Here is a 25,191-nt window from a genome sequence, read left to right on the forward strand (position 1 = left end):
TCAGGTAAGTTTTAAAGCTGCCTTTAGGTGGCATCATTGTACATTATCTTCATTTATGGTCTAGCCTCGATATGGAGTAATGTACTAGACACTACCAGAGGTGTAAAAGCAGCATATTTAGAGAAGTACTGAAGTACTGATTTTTAGGCACATCTCATTTTGTGCAATGTTACACTGAAATGAGGGAAATATTGTTTTTTTTTTTTCTTTTACACCACGACTGCATAGTTGTTGCTACATCTTTTTGATATTAAAATTCTTTACCTTCACACTTTTGACATATAATGCAGCAGTTTAGTTTAATAATTACTTACTCATTAAGAATTGTAAACATATGGGATTTGTACTTTTACTTTTGACATTTGTATCAATTTTCATTAATTATGTCTAAATTGGAATTCTTTTACATCTAAAGGATCTAAATTTTGCTTTTTCCATATCTGCACTGTCTATGATCACTATGTTGACTATAAGCAGCAAATTGCTACCATCAAATCAACCATGCATTATACAATCATAATCACATCAGAAATGAATTAAATATTAAATGAGCATCACTATGCAGGCAGGTATGATTTTATCTTGTCCAGCAGTGCAGTGGGATCTTGTAGGAAAGCTGGAGGGTTGTTCTTGTGAACGTACACAGCCAAACCCACAGCAGCAGCTGACAGAATCAGAGGCCACTTAAAGGATCTCTTGGGCTTGGGCTCATCACAGGGCCTGGTCTGCATGGGCTGAGCCACTCTCTCCCACTGAGTGAGGATGACCTGACGGGCCCCAGCCCACTTTCCTGGCCCTCTGAGTGTGCCGGGGGCCGAGCATCACGCCTAAGCCCAGCCTGGGATCAGTAAGCAGCAGCCTCAGGATGTTGGGTTGAACCCCCACCAGTTCGGCTATCTCATCCATGTAGCTGATATAGTTGACTTGGATGGTGTGTCTCTGACTGGTGATGTACCTGAAAAGTTGAGACAGTTCAACCTTTTAGCAATGGTCTCCTTCTTGTATCAAATATCTTTCATCATAACTGCTACTGGGGGAAGCTTGATGTAACCTGTTTGTAACAGAAGAACTTATCAGTGAATTTGCCTCTTATACTCAATATATTTCTGTAAGGAAAGGAGACTGGAGCTGTTTAAAGCATTTTACAGAACATGTATTACTGTACCTTTAAAGACATAACCTCTTGACCTGTTTGGTGACTCTGCTCAGCTCCACCGCTATGTCTCCTCCAGAGTTTCCTATTCCAATCACCACAGCCTTTTTATCCCTCCACTCCTCAGGGGTCTTGTAGTCTCGGTTGTGGAAGTACTTCCCACTGAAAGTTTCAATGCCTGAGAAGACAGATTTGTCAAACAAAATGCATTGCATTTTACATTCCATTCATTTGTCCAAAGCCACAAACAGTGGATAGTGAATAAAATCCTCTGTCCTTCTGCTGCCAGGAAGGTCATGATACCTTGGTATTCATTGATTTAAACGGAAAATAAAAACAAATAAATAAATTAAAGAAATTGTCTCCCTTATTGATTCAGATATAAATGGTTAAACAGATGTGCAAACAACAGTAATGGTCACTACTAGTACAAGTGTAAAAAGTACAGCAGTTTCTAGCCTTAACGTCACATCTGCTTTGTCCTTTGGTTTCAGTCCAGATGTTTAACAGAAGAAACAAAGGACACTTTACCTTGTCTTTGGCAAACCAAGTGTAAAACATCTGCAGTTTTTGAAATCATTAATAATGTTTGACATAAAACATTAGCCAGCTGTCTTGTTTGGCTAATGTTCATATCAAAATGACACATTACTTACACATCACATCATCAGTTATAACATTATCAACATTATCCAGTATTCTGTCCATACCACTCTTTCAGCTTTACAAAGTTTGCATTAACATAAGGGACAAATTACAGTTAGAATATCAGATTGAAAGTGGCCTGATTTAAGTCCCATACAGTTTCAAAGAACACATCCAGATCAGCATTGTCTGTGAGATGAGTGAATGAATGAATTATAGTGTGTAATCCTCTCTACAACTAATTCCATAAACATAAACACTTTGCTTTATTTTTTTAAATAATAGCCTATATGAGTTACCCGGGAAGTCATTGGAGAGGCAGGTTGGGGTGGCAGTGATGTCCAATACAGATCATCACAGCATCAAATATGTGTTTCTCTTTTTTGCCATCCTTCTCTATTTCAACATCCCACTGGCCTGAGTGAGAAAAATCTGATCTCTGCTTCACCAGCAAGACTTTGGGTATCATCTATTGACTACACATTCAACCATCTGTTACATTGAACTACACAACATTTTATATCTGATGCGTATGTGCTTGGTGAGCTGGAAGTGATCAGCATACATCCTGAAGTAGTCCATGATGAGAGTGTTGTGCATGAAATTTGGGAAGTGTGCAGGGATTGGAAAGTCACTGAAACACATCATCTCCTTGGAGGTGTTGATGATGACAGAGTGGTAGATGCTGGCCCTGTCTGGCTCAGGATTCTCCTGCAGTGAAGTAAATCGACCAACATCAGAGAAAATACTCATCATCACTCACTAAATACACTTTGTGAATAAGTGAGAAAGTCCAATGTGCACACTGCGTGACCCACCTTAAACCTCCACAGACCACCAATGTCATCACTGCTTTCAAAGCAGACAGGCTCCAGTCCCTCATCAAGACAGCATTTGATACAGGCCAGACCTGAACTCCCTCCTCCAACCACTGCCACACGACGAGTCATACTTCAGCTCTGTGAAGGACGATACAGATCAGTCTGAATTATGTTTTCTCTTATAATAAGAGGATGCATTCATGGAGCTGCTCACAACATGAAAGAGACAGTTGATGAGCCAAAGATACATATTTTTTCTCTACCTATTGTAGACCTGGTGTCTACTTTCTTTACAGCAATGTCTGATCTATAATTTACTGTAATTCATCATTAATCAATATGTATCTGGTGTAGTAACCTTATGTTAGGGGTTTATATCCTCAGAATATCCATAACTTTGCTATTACAGATCCCCTCTGGAAGCTATTGGACTGATATGGATTTCTCAGTCAACTTCTCTAGAAAATCTGGTTTGTTTATTTGGCAGAAGCTAACATACAGAAGGACAGTTTTACATTCAGATTAACAAATGAATCCTTTAGTCAGTGACTGAGCATATACAAAGGAGTTTTAAATGACTGTAAAAATCAGTATGTCAAAAAAAAATCACACAAAAGCAGGACACACAAGTAATACATCATAAACTTTTAACAGAAGCAATGCAGGATGTATGTAATTGTAATATAATTTTAAAATGAAGCTTACAATGGGCAAAATGAATGAGAGAGGTGTCAGCAAGAACTGTGCAATCATATGATACCACCACTATGCAGAAAAAAACAAAGACAATACATACAGGTAGATTATAAAAGTATGAATAAAAGAATAAAAGCTGTAAACCCAGTATGAGCGTATAGCTTTGTCGAGAAGACAGAAAACCAAGACTGGGATCCTGGCAGACACACAATTTAATATGATGATTAACAGTTTTTAGCATAGTATATCATCAGCTGGTCTTTGAAGCCACTGGCATCATTGGCACGTCTTAGTATATTGTCCATTTCAGGAGTTGGGGTAGTAGTTTAAAAATTACAAAAATGTACATTTACAAGCACTAAAGGAGTGATCATAACTAAAATCGGTTGTATAGGAATTTCACATCACTGTGCAGGCAGGTACGCTTTTATCTTGTCCAGCAGTGCAGTGGGATCTTGTAGGAAAGCTGGAGGGTTGTTCTTGTGAATGTACACAGCCAAACCCACAGCAGCAGCCGACAGAATCAGAGGCCACTTAAAGGATCTCTTGGGCTTGGGCTCATCACAGGGCCTGGTCTGCATGGGCTGAGCCACTCTCTCCCACTGAGTGAGGATGGCCTGACGGGCCCCAGCCCACCTTTCCTGGCCCTCTGAGACGATACTGGTAAGGTGTGCAGGGACCAAACACCACGTTAAGTCCCAGCCTGGGATCAGTAAGCAGCATCCTTGGGATGTTGGGTTGAACCCCCACCAGTTTGGCTATCTCATCCATGTAGCTGATATAGTCAACCTGGATGGTGTGTCTCTGACTGGTGACGTACCTGAAAAAGAGGGTTGAGCTGGTTATTTTGTAGAGCACAAAATATAGCACTTTTCAGGTACAAAATATGTAAGTTATCATGAAGTTTAGTAAATCCACTCTAGTACCTTTTAGCCATGGTCTCATTCTTGCACTGGATATCTTTTTGCATGGCAGCCACTGAGGGAAGCTTGACGCAGCCTGTTTAAAAGGAGACATAGTGATTCATCTTCTTGGTAATAGCTTTTCGTTTTTTATTATCTGGTCATAACTCTGAAAAAGACAGAGAGGTTGCATTTAAAAAAATGTATTACCTTTAAAGACACGTGTGGCCCATCTGGCCTGCATCTCAGAGATGGGCATAATGGCTCCCAGTGGCTGCACCAAGCCAATGATAGCCAGTGTAGGACGGTCCAACTCAGGAGGAAACACATACTTGTATAGAGACGCCTTGTTCTCAGACACTGAGACCACATGAGAGGCCAGGAATGGGAAGGAAAACCTGTAACCTGTGGCAAACACCTGCAAGACAAAAGGCTCATGTCAGTTACACACTACCACTGCTGACAGAGGAACAGATGGGTGAGTTTGTGCGGGTGTGTACACACTTTTAATAATCAAACCTACCACCAGATCAACATCTTCCACTACACTCCCGTCATCAAACTCCACACTGGACCCTTGAAATCTGCGGATGTTGGGTTTCACCTGAACTGTTCCAGATAGGATGCGGTTGGGAAGCTCATCATTCACTGTGGGATGTTGGCTGAACAGCCTGAGATTTATATTAACATTGGTTAGTTATGTTAGAACAATCTGATCAATACTGCAAGCATTTTTATTAACATAAGACAAGAAGTCTAAACCGCAGAGTGAACACGTTAATACTTTTGCTATATAGCCACACAAACAGCGAGTCTTAAAAGTTTGTCCTAAAGATTATGAATGGAGAAAATACCAAAAGGTCATTAAAGCTGGTATACTCCTTAGAAGTATTTCAGCAAATTTCACAGATAGCACATAACTTAACACTTTGGCCTTAGGGTGGTGGTGGAGAAAAGCTCAATAATGGTCCAAGATTGTGAGGGTGAACGTGAATGTGGTCATTAAATTTCATGGCAATCTGCAAACTAGATTAGATAGTCTTTAGTACAATGGGAATCTGTGTTCTGATGGTGAGCCTAGAAAATGTCATAGTATAGTTTGGATCATAAGCTGGGGACCATGAAAAACTACAACAAATTTTTACAGCTATTCTGGCTGACAGTTGTTGAAATATCTTCCCTTGGACAATGCGTTGGGAAAACAAAGTGTCAACTTTACTGTAGCTGTAATAGATAGAATTGTAAAAACAAAAACAGTTGCAAATACAGTACCTGTGCTTTGGCTTAAGATTGTACAGACCGTGATCAAATCTTTGGTTCAGCCGACTCTCTCCAAGACCACAGAAAACACTGAAGGGAAGAACTGTTTCCATACAGTTAACCACTCTGTTGAAAAGCAAATCAAGGGGCACGCCATTGTCCCCAACTCTGTTCAGAATCCAGGCTCCTCTTCGAGTGCTCAGGTAAAGCTGGGAAGAGGACACGTGGTAGTCAGTCATCGAACTGGCAAAAATGTCTGATTCTGAAATATCAATATATAAATGTAGTGAACACAAAATAAGGGATGGTATCACTTGTGGCTCTGCTGCCTGTGGCCTAGCTACTGTTTTCTTTCCACCACGGATATTGTCTCTACCAGGCAGATGCAAAGTAGCTGTATCTAACTATCCAGTTTATGTTCTGTTCACACAACCATGTGGTCATAATTGTTTTTTTAACCCAAACAATCAGACGGGTGTTAATCAAATCACCATTTCATCTAATCAACATGTGAAAGTGAAAACAAAGATGAAAAATAAAGTTTGTGTAAAGTATGTGCTGGCAGTTTTACAGAACAATAAATTAACAGATCGCCTGCCCCTATCTTCAATTTCACCCCCAAGTAATTTGCTTCAGAATATACAGGTGAAGGTCATGTGCCATTCTCAGATCTAAGCAATAAAACTGAATAAAATGTTATAACGATAGCCAGAACTATGACAATATAGCCCAAGACCCCAACACTGATACATGCATCATCTATATGTAACTATCTCAGTCCAACCTGTTTGGTGACTCTGCTCAGCTCCACCGCTATGTCTCCTCCAGAGTTTCCTATTCCAATCACCACAGCCTTTTTATCCCTCCACTCCTCAGGGGTCTTGTAGTCTCGGCTGTGGAAATACTTTCCTGTGAAAGTTTCAATGCCTAAAAAAAAGATACAGATTCATAACTACCGCATACAGTATTGCTTTACATCTGCTCAGCGGTTGGTTATTGTGTGGATTACTGCCTTACATTGTCTCTAGCTTTTCATTACTAAGCTGATAGGCCAGTAAAGGCCAGTAACACTGAGTTGGGTGCGGTGATCCTGATGTTTTATGATATTTGGCTGCTGTACACTGCAGCAGCCCCCGTGGCTCACAGACAAATAACTATTTCCTACTATCAGGAGAGATGGACAAGACATACAGACTGAGAATCTTCCATGTAAAATTTCATAGAGATATCTATGAGAAAAAGATCACAAATTAACTGTTGAGTAGCTACAACAGAAAGTATGTTATTATCTGATATCACAGATTAATTCTAAGATAATTTTGGGTAGACCACCAGGTGTAAATACATAGAAAAAAACTTAAGTTAATATATAAATATTTTAAAGCGATATTAATTTCAGTAATTTCAGTTCTTGGAGAGTTATCAAACTGTACCAGAGATATTAGGAATATTACAGCATTGTAATAATCGTACAGGGATTAAAATGATAAACTGTGAACTACATGTAATGCTCTGTTTGTTTTATGATTAAGTAGCTATACTTTTGGCGATTTCTCCTCTGCACTTATGAACAATATTACTGATTACACTATCCAGTGACTGGGGGAGAGGGCCCATAAACAAAGCCCTCCCCCCTTCTGGCAGTAGGCCTGCTCTGCCCCTGCTTCTACCAGAGAGGACTTTGATCTGTGTTTGAAGCAGGTACAGTATTACAGCTTTACCCTAAAAATATAATTTAGGCCAAGGTTGAAGCAATGTACTGACAACACTGTTCCCTTACTGTTGATACAGTATTGTGTAACTACATTGTACAAGGTTGCCATTACAGGTTCGTTCATAGTGAATTAAAGGTTGATTCTTAAATGACAAACTCTCCCCTTCAGCAAACTGAGGGATATTTATTTATAGCCTTATACAAGTTACCTGGGAAGTCATGGAGAGGCAGGTTGGGGTGGCAGTGATGTCCAATACAGATCATCACAGCATCAAATATGTGTTTCTCTTTTTTGCCATCCTTCTCTATTTCAACATCCCACTGGCCTGAGTGAGAAAAATCTGATCTCTGCTTCACCAGCAAGACTTTGGTCTGGGTGACAGAAACAGATTACAGTTAAAACACAGATATTTTCTTCCCTAAGGCAAGTGTCAAACATGTTCTATACCTTTAATCATTTGTTATTAAACTAAATAGCATTGTAGATGTGAAGCCAAGGTGAGCATGGTATGGTATGATTTCAGATACAAAGAAATGTAATACTTGGCAGGAGGTTGGTGAGGTATCCTTACGTTGAAGCGTATGTGCTTGGTGAGCTGGAAGTGATCAGCATACATCCTGAAGTAGTCCATGATGAGAGTGTTGTGCATGAAATTTGGGAAGTGTGCAGGGATTGGAAAGTCACTGAAACACATCATCTCCTTGGAGGTGTTGATGATGACAGAGTGGTAGATGCTGGCCCTGTCTGGCTCAGGATTCTCCTGCAGTGAAGTAAATCGACCAACATCAGAGAAAATACTCATCATCACTCACTAAATACACTTTGTGAATAAGTGAGAAAGTCCAATGTGCACACTGCGTGACCCACCTTAAACCTCCACAGACCACCAATGTCATCACTGCTTTCAAAGCAGACAGGCTCCAGTCCCTCATCAAGACAGCATTTGATACAGGCCAGACCTGAACTCCCTCCTCCAACCACTGCCACACGACGAGTCATACTTCAGCTCTGTGAAGGACGATACAGATCAGTCTGAATGTTTTCTCCGACAGCAACAGGATGCACTTGTGGATCTGTACACCAGAGGGAGTTGGCCAGGACCAACGACTTTTTCCCTCTGTCGAGTTAACCTTTCTGTAAATGTTGGTTACAGTACCAAAGATTAGACTGTAATCAAAGTTAATGGATTAACATGTGGCTGTACGTCGTGCTTTGATTGCGATTTAAAATGCTGCTGTCACAACCTAACTTTTTAAATATAGTGTTAACTCTACTTGGGCGTTGTCGGTGACTTCCGAGTTAAACATTCGTCCGTTTAGTTGCGCCGTAATTTTTATCCGATGCACTTAAAAGTTTCGATCGAGTATACAAGACGTGTGTGCATGCTTACCTTTGGCGATAGGAAGAACCTTTGCGTTTGGAAGAAGGAACGTTTTTTTCGTGCTGCATTTAAATCACACAGTGGGCGGAGAGAAGGGGGTTGTGTAAATGTATCATTATCTTAAAATGACCCTTAGTCAGTGTTATTTAACTGGTGGAAAAGCAAACAGACAGCGCCAATACAAGAAAACAGCACCCGTTGTACGCCACATTTAACAGCCAGACCACGACTTCATGAACCTGTGTATGTTTCTGTCTTTAAAAACAACGCATGGAGGCTGCTGTCAGCCAATCACTGTCAATTACATAAGATGCAGCTTTTTTCTATTAAAAAAAACAAAAACAAACATTAAACTCTGGTTACCAGTGAATTTGTTACATATCAGCAGATCTTTGATTCTTTGCAGGAGCAGTTTTCTACTTTGTGCTTGTGTCTCCATCTGCTGGAGAAAAGGTGTGTAATATATAACAGCTGAGGTCCTCGTACTGATGCAGGATAAAGATGTCTTTATTATGTTAATTAAGATAATGTAGGGTACACAATCTGATTTTGCAATGCCAGTCTTAAATACTGCATAACACACATGAACGTGTCATTGTAATTGATTGAATCATTTACAGTTTCAGTTTTTTTTCTAGCATAAAGTTATTTATCACTTAAAGAACAAAATGTAGACATTGACCATTAAAGAGATGACTAATAGTGTGTGAGCTCTTTTCATGTTTGTATTAGCTATTTATTTACCTTGAAGCCACAGCACATGATGACACTGTTAACTTTGTCACATTTGAAGAAGCCCTCTACTTTAAGTTTGAGTTTATTTCTGTGGTTTCCAGTCATTTTGTCTGAACCATATCTAAATTCTATACAATAACAACACTTTTGTCTCTGGAGGTTTGTATTTAGGCAAATCAGGCCTGGCTCCACCTATCATGAAGGCCTGCAATTAGTCAACAGGTTGAATTACAAACTTAAAGGAAAAGACCAAAATGTATTTGATGTATTCACACGTACTGTCACGTATCGCTTAAAGACTATCGCTTAAAGACTAAGGTAATTTGTCAAAGGTACAACTGCCAATATTAAATAGTGGTTTACACAGAGTGGGTAGTGAGATGCAGCAGAAAGGCAGGTGCCAAGAAAGCAAAAGCACATTTAATATTAGTGTTCAGAACACTGCACAGAATTTCACCAAAATTATAATCCAGCATGTTTATTTAAAAACTTTATTTTTCATTCAAGTAATTAAGTTACTAATTTCTAAAAACATGCTCTGCCTATATCACTTTGACATGGACAGTTTGGTTTAGTGTGCTGCTTCATTCATATACAGAATTTATTGTAGCAGCAGTACAGCAGGATAACACCTGAGAAAGTCACCATGATGCTCAGTCTAGAAGAGGGTCTGGTCTCTGGTTCTGGTACCTCTCTGGTCCGGAAAGGTTGAATCACCCGCTCCCACTGGGTGAGAATAGCCTGACGGGCACCGACCCACTGGCCTGGTCCAGTCAGACGGTACTGATAAGAAGTACAGGGACCCAGCCAAACCTGCAGTGCCAGTCTGGGGTCCTTCATCAAGAGCCACAGTATGTTTGGTCGAGCCCCTACCTGCTCTGCCAGAGAGTCCAGGTAAGGGATGTAGTCCACTTGGAGGGGGTTACGCTCAGAGCAGGCAAAACTAAAAGAGGGAAACAAAACAAAAAAAGTTACAAGCGAAAGTCCTTCTCTAAATTTTCCCCAAACTTCTCCCACACCTGCAGTTTTTGCTTCCACGATTGCTGCAAGCCCCTGTACTGTGTGTAGAGGTGAGCCCAACTATATTTAGTCGGTACCACTCTACCTCCCTCACCAGCTTAGGCTCCTTCCAGACCAGAGTGGTGATGTTCTACGTCCCTAGAGCCAGTCTATGCCACCAGGTGTTGGGACACCTGGATCCCTGCCTTTGCCTGCCACCTGACCCCAATGCCTGTTCCCGCAGGTGGCGAGTCTACAGGGCGGTGGATCCTTGTCTGTCAGGCCCCATGAATGCAAGCCCTGCCACTGGTTTCCTCTTTCTGGTTGAGGTACCACAACCACAAATGTGTATTTCATCAGTGTCTTTTAATCTCTCTTAGTCTGGCTCCTCTCCAGGGACCAGTTTGTCTTGGGAGACTCTACCTAGGTTCAGCGGAGCGCCCAAACCCCTCCACTACAGTATGGCAGCGATTCGTGGAGGTAAGGTGATAAAAAACTAATTTTTTGTACAGCGAGAACAGTGGCCACTTATGTTTTCACTGTCCTGTGAGTATAACACATGACTTTATTCAAAAGAAAATATTACACCAAAAATTATGTGTTTGGATTCTGTTCAACATTAAGGTTGATGATTACAGCATCTCAACAGATTAATTATGGAACTGAAGATATGAACAGCTTTAGCTCAAGAGTTAACTTTGCAGTTATTTCCTACCTCTGGTGCATTGTTTTGGTGTCTTTCTGAATTTCCTTTATGATTCTCTCTTCTGAGGGGAGAGTTGATAACCCTAAGTGGGGAAAAAACAGTCAAATTAAAATAAACAAGACCCTCACCTAAATACCACAATAAAAGTTAAATTATCCAGTGTATTGATTGATGCCTGTCCCAGGTACTGGTAGTCTCTTAAACTGTCTCCACACTTGTAGAGGTCCTTTGTTGCAGTTTACCTTTAAAAACTCTTGTAGCCCAGCGTGCCTGCATCTCAGCCAGTGGGTTGACCGCCCCAAAGCCGTGGATGAAGCCCACCACTGCCAGCGTTGGTTGAGTGAGTGCAGGAGGGAACACATGTTTGTAGAGAAGCAGCCTGTAGCCACTTTTAGCCTGCAGAGCTGAGGGCAGGAAAGGGAAGCTGTAGTTGTAGCCTGTGGCAAACACCACCACATCCACCTGTATGACATAAATGCATGTAAGGATTTGATTTGACTGTGAACATATTAATACCCTGTGATTATGTCATTGTCTATAACCAAATAAGAGACTTTAAACCATGAACATGATTTGTAGAAATAGAAGAAAAAACAGATCCTGTCTTATCACATTTTTTCAACATTATCTGACAATGGATCATGTACATATGTTGATCCAGAGTTTTAGAAATATATCAATACACACATTGTTTATGACGCTCCCATCAGTGAAGACCACACTGGACCCACAGAACTCCTTCACATTTGGTTTCACCTGAACACGACCTGAGATGATCCGAGCTGGCAGGTCATCATTCACGACAGGGATCTGTGCAAACAACCTGCCACAAGAAGAAACCACTGACATGACAAACTTTACATTATAAGGCTGCACCATTAGCGTGCATCAGTGTATCATTTGTTCTGCCAACGCTCAATCATATTGTGAGGTGTAAAGAAATTACAGCTTGAGGCACTGGATGTAAATTTCATGTCATGCACCTCATGAAATAAAGATGTTCATGTACAGTATCATGTTACCCATGTTTTGGTTTCAGGCCATATAGTTTGTGGTCGAACGCTTCGTTCAGATTCTTCTCCAACATCCTGTTGATCCATGAGCTGAAGACTTTGTTTATCATCAAATGCATTCGAGAAGTTCCAAAAAGGTCAGCTGGAAATCCTCTCTGTCCTACACGGCTGACAACCCAGGCTCCGCTCCTGGTGCTCAGGTACACCTGTGGATCAGGCCAGACCAGAGAGGAAATATCATCTTTTACACTTTCAACAATACAGATTGTTTGATGATACGGTCAAAGGTAACATTATTTTGATAACAGCACTGCTCTATTTGAAATAGACCCAAAAACTAAAAAATGGTAATTCTGTACCTTCTCAGCAACTCTACTGATATCCACAGCAATATCGCCTCCAGAATTTCCAATCCCAATAACCACCACTCTCTTCCCCTCCATCCCATCAGCATTGCGATATTCCCAGCTGTGGAAGTATCTGCCTTCAAAGCTCTCAATACCTGAAATGGAATAAGAAAAAAGATGGTGTATCATAGCTGCATGGAGCAGCAAATAGATACAATACAACACAATATACAGTATGATTTCTGGTACCTGTGAAGTCGCTGAGTGGCAGGTGAGGTTGGGTGAAGTGTCCGGTACAAACCATCACTGCGTCAAAAACATGAGTCTCCCTCTGACCCTCTCTTTCTGTCTCCACCTCCCACTGGCCTGTCACAGCAAAGTCTGGAGTCTGCCTCACACTGAGCACAGTAGTCTGAGACACACAAACAGACACACATGCACGCACAGTGCTGAATATACTACACTGTATTTAATATGCGTATGGCATGGTATTTATATTGTACTCCTGAAAACTGAAATTTGAGCTCTATTCCTATATACACATATACAGTCGAGGATTATAATCATATATTCCCACAAAAGTTGCAGTTTACAGTTGTCATTAATTGAAAAATATAGACCTATGTTAAGGTTTACATGTTTTCCTTATGAAGATTAACTTTTAATATTGTCATTAAAAACTTTGATTTAGTTGTTGTGACCTTTCGTTTTCATCCAGATTCAGAATTTGAAAAGCAGCAAAACTAATTTTTAAAAGAAGCACACAGTGCTCACTGTATTTGTATTTGTGAACTTTAGGATATTTCTAAATCATTTCAGCGTCATTTAATTTTTTGCAAATAAACAAAATCTAAATTCAACAATTTATTTTCATTTCCACATTCACCATGAGTCAAAGTCCCGAAAAGCTTGTGTTACATTATTGAATATATTTCTCCTCTCTGCTACATAGAGACAAAGTAGCTGCATTCATACTGTTGATGTTATAAACAAACCTGAAGACCACTAACCTGGAAGTGTATGTGCTGCAGCAGATTGAACGCCTTGGCATACAGGCGCAGATACAGCAGCACCTCAGAGTGGTGCATGTTGTTGGGGAGCTCCGCAGGAGGAGGGAAGTCACTGAAAGACATCATCTCTTTGGAGCTGTTAATGACCACCGACTGATAGATGTTGGCTCGTCCAGGCTCTGGCTTCTCCTAACGACGACATGATAGACATAAATTTCACTTCTCTGCTCTGCCTGTTATCAAACTGTCACACATATAATACAGTATGATTTATCCATTAACATTTCCCAAACTTCAGAGGACTTTTAAAATACAGGATCATTGTGAGGCCTGCTGGTGGACACAGTTAAAGCATGTAGATACATTACACTGATCAACAAAAGCTAAAGTGGGAATCTAATTAGTTACTAAGTACCAGATCATATTGTTTTTTAATTGGAGAAGTCTGTCATTAAAAGTGTGTAATTTTGTGTCTATTTTATCAGTGAGTTTACAACCAATCCAAGGTTAGCATTTCCTTATTTAAATAATAAACTAAAGGGTCAACAGTTATTTTGGCTTTTGGCAGGAGAAAAAAAGTTCTGAAAAACAGAGGGATATTTGGTGACAATCCTCAGTTACAGCACATGATACAGATGAATATGACTCTATAACAAACAAGTGCTTTCCCTTACCTTAAATCTCCATAGACCTCCAATGTCATGGCTGCTGTCAAAGCAGGTTGGATTCAGACCTTCATCCAAACAGGCCTTGATGCTGGTTAGACCTGAAGGACCCGCACCAATCACTGCCACCCTCTGAACCATATTGGACAGGAAGCTCAGCTAACAGCGATGGAAACTCTGACTCTGAGATAGAGGCTAGGCCAGGAGTAAGCAGAAAGGTGTAGGAGGAAATGATGGTGTTGTTATGTAGCGTGACATGAAGCAGCGATGAGATGAGTGCGTGACTGTCACACTCTTCACACCCCATTGTTTTTGAGTCATTTGCACAAAAGTGTGGCTTTTCAAAGACGATTGAGTCAATCAAGATAATTATGTCAATTTCATTCTGACAGATGAGTAATAATCAAGATTTAAAGTTTCATCTTATACAAAGCATTGGCAGCATCTGTTCCCTTTCTTCAGTTATACTTCAAAAACCTATAAAGCCAGATTTATCTGAGCTGCTGCTCTTGTCTTTGATGACAAGAGAAAAAATTATGGATGAGATTAAAGCTGAACAGACCTCATTCACAGCAGACAGTCTGACGAGTCAACACAGGTGTATGTAATGTCATTATCTGCTGTACTGCATTCACTGTGGGATGGAGCCATAGTTAATATTATTAGTTCCACCTGTGATTTTCCTGCAATAACCTATCAAAATGTCTGCTGTGAAAAAGTCAGAGAATCTGATTCATTCGGGAATAGTTAAGAAAACACACACACACACACACACACTGCTCTGTTGGAGGTTGATCAAGATTCAGGTCAAAAAAGAACAAAACATGAAACACAAGATGGAGGAAAATAAAATAATTAAAAATAATTTTGTCATTTTAAAAAATCAGCCTTTATTCAAATGTTAATGCGCTGTTTTTATTTCATGAAATTCAAAAACTGAAAAAGAACTCAGCAGTAATTGTGGCATGAGTAAACAGGCACACTGCTAAGTCAGTGTGTGGTAATGGTACCTCTTTCAGAAACAGAAAATACTGCAGCAGCCTTTCTCGACCAAGTTTAATTGTACTATCAATACTGGAACGAATGAACTTATACTTTTAAAAATCTCTATTGATCCAGAGGCTTTTTCTGAAATTGACACAACAAACAAACATGTTTTTTGTTTCTTGCATCCACCACACAGGATCTAACATAGATATGATGTATTGTATTATTCATCCTATTTTCAAGCTGAATGTTTTAATTAGCAAATTTCATTTAAGCAAAAGGGATACTTATTAATTTACAGACCAGTGTAACTGTACCAGGCCTAACAACAAACTGCAAACCAACATTAACACAAACACTGGACATCAGTGGCTCTGTCCTCCTCCAACCACTGCCACATGACGAGTCATACTTCAGCTCTGTGAAGGACGATACAGATCAGTCTGAATGTTTTCTCCGACAGCAACAGGATGCATTTGTGGATCTGTACACCAGAGGGAGTTGGCCAGGACCTTTTCCTATTTTTTTTTCCCTCTGTCATGTTGACATTTCTGTAAATGTTGGCTACAGTACCAAACATTAGACTGTAATCAAAGTTCAGCATGGATTAACCTGTTCTGATCGATCTGTTCTTCAAAACAAACCTGCTAGTCACAACCTAACTGTGTGCATGCTTTACTTTGGCGATTGGAAGAACCTTTGCGTTTGGAAGAAGGAACGTTTTTTTCGTGCTGAATTTAAATCACACAGTGGGTGGCGTGAAGGTGGTTGTGTAAATGTATCACTATCCTAAAATGACCCTTAGTGTTAACTGGTGGAAAAGCAAAGAGACACCCGTTGTACGCCACATTTAACAGCCAGACCACGATTTCATGAACCTGTGTATGTTTCTGTCTTTAAAAACAACGCATGGAGGCTGCTGTCAGCCAATCAGTCAATCAATCAACCAGTGAATCAATTACTCAATCAGTCGATCTTTATTTTTAATTCTGTCAAACTCTCTGGTTACCAGTGAAGTCTGTACATATAAATGAAGGTCATGATAAATGAAGGTATGATAGAGGTAGACATGAATCATTATATTTGAATTATTTTTTAATACCTAGGAATCCAAACTTTGCTTTTATGGATGGATTCTTAATTTATAACACATAAGATACAGCTTTATATATATATATATATATATATATATATATATATATATATATATATATATAAACATTAAACTCTCTGGTTACCAGTGAATTTGTACATATCAGCAGGTCTTTGATTCTTTGCAGGAGCAGTTTTCTACTTTGTGCTTGTGTCTCCATCTGCTGGACAGCTGAAGTCCTCATACTGATGCAGGATAAAGATGTCTTTATTATGTTAATTAAGATAATGTAGGGTACACAATCTGATTTTGCAATGCCAGTCTTAAATACTGCATAACACACATGAACATTACGCTATTTATTTACCTAGAAGCCACAGCACATGATGACATTGTTAACTTTGTCACATTTGAAGAAGCCATCTACTTTAAGTTTGATTAGTTCATAGTTTATTTCTGTGGTTTCCAGTCATTTTGTCTGAACCATATCTAAATTCCTATACAATAACAACACCTTTTGTCTCTGGAGGGTTTGTATTTAGGCCAAAATCAGGGGGGCCTGGCTCCACCTATCATGAAGGCCTGCAATTAGTCAACAGGTTGAATTACAAACTTAAAGGAAAAGACCAAAATGTATTTGATGTATTCACACGTACTGTCACGTATCGCTTAAAGACTATCGCTTAAAGACTAAGGTAATTTGTCAAAGGTACAGCTGCCAATATTAAATAGTGGTTTACACAGAGTGGGTAGTGAGATGCAGCAGAAAGGCAGGTGCCAAGAAAGCAAAAGCACATTTAATATTAGTGTTCAGAACACTGTACAGAATTTCACCAAAATTATAATCCAGCATGTTTATTTAAAAACTTTATTTTTCATTCAAGTAATTAAGTTACTAATTTCTAAAAACATGCTCTGCCTATATCACTTTGACATGGACAGTTTGGTTTAGTGTGCTGCTTCATTCATATACAGAATTTATTGTAGCAGCAGTACAACAGGATAACACCTGAGAAAGTCACCATGATGCTCAGTCTAGAAGAGGGTCTGGTCTCTGGTTCTGGTACCTCTCTGGTCCGGAAAGGTTGAATCACCCGCTCCCACTGGGTGAGAATAGCCTGACGGGCACCGACCCACTGGCCTGGTCCAGTCAGACGGTACTGATAAGAAGTACAGGGACCCAGCCAAACCCGCAGTGCCAGTCTGGGGTCCTTCATCAAGAGCCACAGTATGTTTGGTCGAGCCCCTACCTGCTCTGCCAGAGAGTCCAGGTAAGGGATGTAGTCCACCTGGTAGGGGTAACGCTCAGAGCAGGCAAAACTAAAAGAGGGAAACAAAACAAAAATAATTAAAAACAAAAATAAGTTACAAGCGAAAGTCCTTCTCCATATTTTCCCCAAACTTCTCCCACACCTGAGTTTTTGCTTCCACAACCACAGAAGCTGGAGCACTTCGGGCCTATGCCAGATGTTCCTAGTGTACCCTCACTATTCATTTGGGTTTGCCGGGTCTGTTTGCCTTCCCCATTATCTGATCCAACTCACCACCAGATGGTGATGGTTGCCAGCTCTGCCTCTCTCTTCAACCAAGTGTCCAAGACTTATGACTGTTAATCTGATGATACAACCACAAAGTCAATCATCGGTTTTTGGCTCAAGGTTTTCTGGTACCAAGTACACTTATGAGCCACCTTATGCTTGAACATTATGTTTGTTATGGCCAACCTGTGACTAGCACTAAAGTCCAATAACAAAGCCCTGAGCAGGTTCAGATCAAGGAAGCATTCCTTTCGATCATGCCCCACCAGGTCTCCCCATCACTGCCCACCAGCAGAAGTATGGAGTCCCCAGTTGACACTGCCCAGAGACTCCAAAACGTCTAGAGCCTTACTCTCAGCAATTTGTAGTCACAGGGAGGCCACCCTCTCATTCCCCAACACAGCAGCACTCAACCAGGGTCTTGTTAGTACCCCCACTCCCAACTGGTGCCTCTCACCTTGAGTGACTCTGGTAGAGGAGAGAGTCAAGCCCCTGTGCTGTGTGTAGAGGTGAACCCAACTGTATTTAGCTGGTACTGCTCTACGTCCCTCACCAGCTCAGACTCATTGCCCACCAGAGTGTTGACATTCAATGTCCCTAGAGCCAGTCTATGCCACCAGGTGTTGGGACATCTGGATCCCTACTATTGTTCTGGTTGAGGTACCACAATCACAAATGTGTATTTCATCAGCGTCTTTTAATGGCTCTTAGTCTGGCTCCGGACCAATTTGTCTTGGGAGACCCTACCTAGGTTCAGGGGAGCACCCAAACCCTTCCACTACAGTATGGCAGCGATTCGTGGAGGTAAGGTGATGAAAAACTAATTTTTTTTACAGCGAGAACAGTGGCCACTTATGTTTTCACTGTCCTGTGAGTATAACACATGACTTTATTCAAAAGAAAATATTACACCAAAAATGATGTGTTTGGATTCTGTTCTGTTCAGTTATTTCCTACCTCTGGTGCATTGTTTTGATGTCTTTCTGAATTTCCTTTATCATTCTCTCTTCTGAGGGGAGAGTTGATAACCCTAAGTGGGGAAAAAAACAGTCAAATTAAAATAAACAAAACCCAGAGGAAGTGAAGTGCACCTCTTTGTAATTATAATGGATAGTACAATAACTCATTTTTGGGATGGGACAGCTACAGTATGGGATCAAAAGGAGGTTCATTATGAATTTCCTATTATCATAAAGGTCTGTCACAGCTGTTATTTCTCTGTCATCTGAGCTTCAGTTGTCAGTGGAGACCCTCACCTTAATACCACAATAAAAATTAAAGGATCCAGTGTATTGATTGATGCCTGTCCCATCAAAGTAAGGTACTGTAGTCTCTTAAACTGTCTCCACACTTGTCATGCCTTACCTTTAAAAACTCTTGTAGCCCAGCGTGCCTGCATCTCAGCCAGTGGGTTGACCGCCCCAAAGCTGTAAACAAAGCCCACCACTGCCAGCGTTGGCTGAGTGAGTGCAGGAGGGAACACATGTTTGTAGAGAAGCAGCCTGTAGCCACTTTTAGCCTGCAGAGCTGAGGGCAGGAAAGGGAAGCTGTAGTTGTAGCCTGTGGCAAACACCACCACATCCACCTGTATGACATAAATGCATGTAAGGATTTGATGACTGTGAACATATTAATACCCTGTGATTATATCATTGTCTATAACCAAATAAGAGACTTTAAACCATGAACATGATTTGTAGAAATAGAAGAAAAAATAGATCCTGTCTTATCACATTTTTTCAACATTATCTGACAAGGATCATGTACATATGTTGAATCCAGAGTTTTAGAAATATATCAATACACACATTGTTTATGACGCTCCCATCAGTGAAGACCACACTGGACCCACAGAACTCCTTCACATTTGGTTTCACCTGAACACGACCTGAGATGATCCGAGCTGGCAGGTCATCATTCACGACAGGGATCTGTGCAAACAACCTGCCACAAGAAGAAACCACTGACATGACAAACTTTACATTTTAAGGCTGTACCAGCCCATTCAAAATGGAGGATGAGACCAAATGGCTCCTTTTGTTCTATAGACAAAGGAGAGCCATTGAACTCAGTTTCCCAGCAACCTTCACCTTTTCACACCTAAGTGTGAAGCCTCCAACTCCAGTTGCAATAAATCACTGCATGGACTGCATGGCCATACAAAAGGAGAAGCCACCTTTTCCTCTCTGGCAGTTGGGCAGTCTCTAGAGTTATTTTCAGTCTCTTTAAGAGTCTTCTAAAGAGAAGTCTCTCTGTCTTCTCAGCCAGCTCCTCAATGAGGAGTTAAGCTCTGCTCTTCTCGCTTCTGCTTCTGACCTCCATGAGGCCTTCCTGAGGCATAGGCCTGCACTGCACTGAACTTTGGTAGCGACACGAGGGCCTACCAAAAAGAGATTTATAATCAAACACCAACAAGTACGACACAAGGTCTGCCAGCTGGGCTCACCAAGAGAAAGGAACCACACCACAGCATTGAGGAGAGTTAGCCTCAACCAGCTAACTCTGCAAGGAGAACAAAGGACAAAGACCACACAGCCAGGACAACTGCACTTTACTGGACTTCATCAGCACAACAGGACTTTGTGAGCAGCACACCAAAAGCATCTTCTTTCCCCCCCTGGACTTGGTAACGTAACTGGGCCTAGTTTATATTACCTTCCCTAGCACAGCTTGGCTAAACATAAGACTTTCAACTTTGCCAGTATATGCATTGATTTAGTTCAACGTAGTGCTTGTGCACTGTTGCACAGGTTGTTAGCATTGACACACATGTAGGTACACCTCACTGTCTTGCATGCAACTGCTAACCTCCCCCTTTCTGTGACACCTTCCACCTTTCCCTTAGACAAAGGAATACTCCTTTGTCAACCTCCCCCACAGGACATGTGGTCGGCCATCTTTGGTTCCGCCATCTTGCTTACAGGTCCTTTGTTTTAAGCCATGCGGCTCAAGACGAAAAACTAACTTAAGTCAGCCATCTTGTCATGTTTCTCACACACACGCACATGTACATAGTGTTTGTAGATTAGGTTACAGTTTGTCTTCTGTCATTTCATTTAGAATTTGTTCAATTAAACATGTTTGAACACTGAATAGTTTGCTGGTCTTTTTAATGTTGCACAAAAGTGAATATTACCAACCTCTGTGCTGCAGAACTCCAGATCCTTCAACTAACTATTGATATGGTAATTTTGGTTGTTGTTGTAACCTAGTTATTAAGGTTCCAAATTAATAATTAGCATATTGCATGAGAGTGATTTAATGAATTGGCGCCCTGAGGTGGATTTAAGGCAAATTAAATCCTATTTATTTATATAATAATTAGTTAATTTTAATATTTTTACTAATTTAACAACCAATAACACGTAGTTGACCCCAACAACCATTAGCAAAATCATCAGCGTATCATTTGTTCTGTCAACGCTCAATCATATTGTGAGGTGTAAAGAAATTACAGCTTGAGGCACTGGATGTAAATTTCATGTTATGCACCTCATGAAATAAAGATGTTCATGTACAGTATCATGTTACCCATGTTTTGGTTTCAGGCCATATAATTTGTGGTCGAACGCTTCGTTCAGATTCTTCTCCAACATCCTGTTGATCCATGAGCTGAAGACTTTGTTTATCATCAAATGCATTCGAGAAGTTCCAAAAAGGTCAGCTGGAAATCCTCTCTGTCCTACACGGCTGACAACCCAGGCTCCGCTCCTGGTGCTCAGGTACACCTGTGGATCAGGCCAGACCAGAGAGGAAATATCATCTTTTACACTTTCAACAATACAGATTGTTTGATGATACGGTCAAAGGTAACATTATTTTGATAACAGCACTGCTCTATTTGAAATAGACCCAAAAGCTAAAAAAAGGTAATTCTGTACCTTCTCAGCAACTCTACTGATATCCACAGCAATATCGCCTCCAGAATTTCCAATCCCAATAACCACCACTCTCTTCCCCTCCATCCCATCAGCATTGCGATATTCCCAGCTGTGGAAGTATCTGCCTTCAAAGCTCTCAATACCTGAAATGGAATAAGAAAAAAGATGGTGTATCATAGCTGCATGGAGCAGCAAATAGATACAATACAACACAATATACAGTATGATTTCTGGTACCTGTGAAGTCGCTGAGTGGCAGGTGAGGTTGGGTGAAGTGTCCGGTACAAACCATCACTGCGTCAAAAACATGAGTCTCCCTCTGACCCTCTCTTTCTGTCTCCACCTCCCACTGGCCTGTCACAGCAAAGTCTGGAGTCTGCCTCACACTGAGCACAGTAGTCTGAGACACACAGACACACATGCACGCACAGTGCTGAATATACTACACTGTATTTAATATGCGTATGGCATGGTATTTATATTGTACTCCTGAAAACTGAAATTTGAGCTCTATTCCTATATACACATATACAGTCGAGGATTATAATCATATATTCCCACAAAAGTTGCAGTTTACAGTTGTCATTAATTGAAAAATACAGACCTATGTTAGGGTTCACATGTTTTCCTTATGAAGATTAACTTTTAATATTGTCATTAAACAAACTTTTAGAATTTCACTGTATTGTTTGTGCTAGATATTTAATCTTTCATTTTTGCAATAACAAATCTAATTCACAATCATTTCCACACCATGAGTCAAAGTCCCGAAAAGCTTGTGTTACATTATTGAATATATTTCTCCTCTCTGCTACATAGAGACAAAGTAGCTGCATTCATACTGTTGATGTTATAAACAAACCTGAAGACCACTAACCTGGAAGTGTATGTGCTGCAGCAGATTGAACGCCTTGGCATACAGGCGCAGATACAGCAGCACCTCAGAGTGGTGCATGTTGTTGGGGAGCTCCGCAGGAGGAGGGAAGTCACTGAAAGACATCATCTCTTTGGAGCTGTTAATGACCACCGACTGATAGATGTTGGCTTGTACAGGGTCTGGCTTCTCCTAACGACGACATGATAGACATAAATTTCACTTCTCTGCCTCGCCTGTTATCAAACTGTCACACATATAATACAGTATGATTTATCCATTAACATTTCCCAAACTTCAGAGGACCTTTAAAATACAGGATCATTGTGAGGCCTGCTGATGGACACAGTTAAAGCATGTAGATACATTACACTGATCAACAAAAGCTAAAGTGGGAATCTAATTACTTACTAAGTACCAGATCATATTGTTTTTTAATTGGAGAAGTCTGTCATTAAAAGTGTGTAATTTTGTGTCTATTTTATCAGTGAGTTTACAACCAATCCAAGGTTAGCATTTCCTTATTTAAATAATAAACTAAAGGTCAACAGTTATTTTGGCTTTTGCAGGAGAAAAAAGTTCTGAAAAACAGAGGGATATTTGGTGACAATCCTCAGTTACAGCACATGATACAGATGAATATGACTCTATAACAAACAAGTGCTTTCCCTTACCTTAAATCTCCATAGACCTCCAATGTCATGGCTGCTGTCAAAGCAGGTTGGATTCAGACCTTCATCCAAACAGGCCTTGATGCTGGTTAGACCTGAAGGACCCGCACCAATCACTGCCACCCTCTGAACCATATTGGACAGGAAGCTCAGCTAACAGCGATGGAAACTCTGCTCTGAGATAGAGGCTAGGCCAGGAGTAAGCAGAAAGGTGTAGGAGGAAATGATGGTGTTGTTATGTAGCGTGACATGAAGCAGCGATGAGATGAGTGCGTGACTGTCACACTCTTCACACCCCATTGTTTTTGAGTCATTTGCACAAAAGTGTGGCTTTTCAAAGACGATTGAGTCAATCAAGATAATTATGTCAATTTCATTCTGACAGATGAGTAATAATCAAGATTTAAAGTTTCATCTTATACAAAGCATTGGCAGCATCTGTTCCCTTTCTTCAGTTATACTTCAAAAACCTATAAAGCCAGATTTATCTGAGCTGCTGCTCTTGTCTTTGATGACAAGAGAAAAAATTATGGATGAGATTAAAGCTGAACAGACCTCATTCACAGCAGACAGTCTGACGAGTCAACACAGGTGTATGTAATGTCATTATCTGCTGTACTGCACTCACTGTGGGATGGAGCCATAGTTAATATTATTAGTTCCACCTGTGATTTTCCTGCAATACCCTATCAAAATGTCTGCTGTGAAAAAGTCAGAGAATCTGATTCATTTGGAAATAGTTAAGAAAAACACACACACACACACTGCTCTGTTGGAGGTTGATCAAGATTCAGGTCAAAAAAGAACAAAACATGAAACACAAGATGGAAGAAAAATAAAATAATTAAAAATAATTTTGTCATTTTAGAAAATCAGCCTTTATTCAAATGTTAATGCACTGTTTTTATTTCATGAAATTCAAAAACTGAAAAAGAACTCAGCAGTAATTGTGGCATGAGTAAACAGGCACACTGCTAAGTCAGTGTGTGGTAATGGTACCTCTTTCAGAAACAGAAAATACTGCAGCAGCCTTTCTCGACCAAGTTTAATTGTACTATCTATCTATCTGTACTGGAACGAATGAACTTATACTTTTAAAAATCTCTATTGATCCAGAGGCTTTTTCTGAAATTGACACAACAAACAAACATGTTTTTCGTCTCTTGCATCCACCACACAGGATCTAACATAGATATGATGTATTGTATTATTCATCCTATTTTCAAGCTGAATGTTTTAATTAGCAAATTTCATTTAAGCAAAAAGGAAACTTATTAATTTACAGACCAGTGTAACTGTACCAGGCCTAACAACAAACTGCAAACCACATTAACACAAACACTGGACATCAGGCTTACCGCTTCTTCATAGGGATGGAGGAATACTGGACTGCTCCACTCTTCAAACAGACCTGTTCAACTACTCAGTCATGTTTTAACATGCTGACAGTGCCAGTAGATGATTAACCAACTGCAGACCAAGTGAATAAATGTATTTTATCTCCTGTTACTATGTTACTATGGTGTCTTTGAAGTAAATGCAATGCAATATAATTATAGATTCATGTTCATACAGATACAGAAGTAACTTGAGACACATGACATCTGACAGAGAGGCACCTATGACCAGACTATCACACAATTCATAGAAAAAGACATGAATGTATTCCCAGAACTGCACCTGAGGTAAAAGTACAATCACTGAGAATTATGACCTGAACTGCCATCCTCTCTTCAGCCGCCCCAACATTTGTGATAAGAAGCAGATATAGAACTCTTCACACACTCTACACATTTCTGGGTGAGCTGTTGAAAGGAGATGAAAGGAAAAAGGCCAAAATGTAAACCACAAAACCAAACTGGTGTTTTATTTGAAACATTTTACAGAGTTTAATCAGTGTGAAAATATTCTTTGTCAGTGGCTCAGCCCTCCTCCAACCACTGCCACATGACGAGTCATACTTCAGATCTGTGATGGACGATACAGATCAGTCTGAATAATGTTTTCTCTGATAGGAACAGGATGCATTTGTGGATCTGTACACAGGCAGTTGGCCAGGACCAATGTCTTTCTCCTGGTGAAAAAATATGGATGTTGAA

The 25,191-nt window shown here is 40.3% G+C and overlaps 4 protein-coding genes across 5 annotated transcripts; all 4 read right to left on the bottom strand.

The window, feature by feature from the left end:
* Positions 1 to 2,278: 2,278 nt before the first annotated feature.
* Positions 2,279 to 2,757, bottom strand: LOC108879007 (flavin-containing monooxygenase 5-like). Its single transcript, XM_018670108.2, has 2 exons — positions 2,617 to 2,757; positions 2,279 to 2,509 (listed from the first exon to the last, which is right to left on the bottom strand). The coding sequence occupies exons 1-2, from the start codon at positions 2,746 to 2,748 to the stop codon at positions 2,294 to 2,296; spliced, it is 348 nt and encodes a 115-aa protein (XP_018525624.2). The 5' UTR covers positions 2,749 to 2,757; the 3' UTR covers positions 2,279 to 2,293.
* Positions 2,758 to 3,073: 316 nt separating this feature from the next.
* Positions 3,074 to 8,722, bottom strand: LOC108879131 (flavin-containing monooxygenase 5-like). The gene is given in 11 exon segments (XM_018670312.2): positions 3,074 to 3,950; positions 3,952 to 4,135; positions 4,242 to 4,314; positions 4,428 to 4,635; positions 4,741 to 4,888; positions 5,490 to 5,686; positions 6,262 to 6,404; positions 7,401 to 7,563; positions 7,764 to 7,952; positions 8,060 to 8,200; positions 8,583 to 8,722. Coding segments are annotated over 10 exon segments (1,668 nt in total). The 5' UTR covers positions 8,192 to 8,200; positions 8,583 to 8,722; the 3' UTR covers positions 3,074 to 3,719.
* Positions 8,723 to 9,770: 1,048 nt separating this feature from the next.
* LOC108879031 (flavin-containing monooxygenase 5) lies at positions 9,771 to 24,460 on the bottom strand. The gene is made up of 11 exons (XM_018670153.2): positions 24,451 to 24,460; positions 23,758 to 23,861; positions 14,058 to 14,720; positions 13,384 to 13,572; positions 12,623 to 12,785; positions 12,386 to 12,528; positions 12,036 to 12,232; positions 11,701 to 11,836; positions 11,256 to 11,475; positions 11,023 to 11,095; positions 9,771 to 10,251 (listed from the first exon to the last, which is right to left on the bottom strand). The coding sequence occupies exons 3-11, from the start codon at positions 14,187 to 14,189 to the stop codon at positions 9,897 to 9,899; spliced, it is 1,608 nt and encodes a 535-aa protein (XP_018525669.1). The 5' UTR covers positions 14,190 to 14,720; positions 23,758 to 23,861; positions 24,451 to 24,460; the 3' UTR covers positions 9,771 to 9,896.
* LOC108879030 (flavin-containing monooxygenase 5) lies at positions 16,968 to 24,563 on the bottom strand. 2 transcript variants are annotated; one of them, XM_018670151.2, is made up of 10 exons: positions 24,451 to 24,563; positions 23,096 to 23,280; positions 22,425 to 22,613; positions 21,785 to 21,947; positions 21,548 to 21,690; positions 21,198 to 21,394; positions 19,475 to 19,610; positions 19,032 to 19,251; positions 18,624 to 18,696; positions 16,968 to 17,448 (listed from the first exon to the last, which is right to left on the bottom strand). In XM_018670151.2, the coding sequence occupies exons 2-10, from the start codon at positions 23,225 to 23,227 to the stop codon at positions 17,094 to 17,096; spliced, it is 1,608 nt and encodes a 535-aa protein (XP_018525667.1). In that variant the 5' UTR covers positions 23,228 to 23,280; positions 24,451 to 24,563; the 3' UTR covers positions 16,968 to 17,093. The 2 variants fall into 2 exon arrangements, with proteins under 2 accessions (XP_018525667.1, XP_050933417.1); XM_051077460.1 differs by lacking the exon at positions 24,451 to 24,563 and adding an exon at positions 23,648 to 23,743.
* Positions 24,564 to 25,191: the final 628 nt, after the last annotated feature.

Source organism: Lates calcarifer, linkage group LG17 (genome assembly GCF_001640805.2).
Source record: "Lates calcarifer isolate ASB-BC8 linkage group LG17, TLL_Latcal_v3, whole genome shotgun sequence".
In the NCBI taxonomy this organism is placed as follows: Eukaryota; Metazoa; Chordata; class Actinopteri; family Centropomidae; genus Lates; species Lates calcarifer.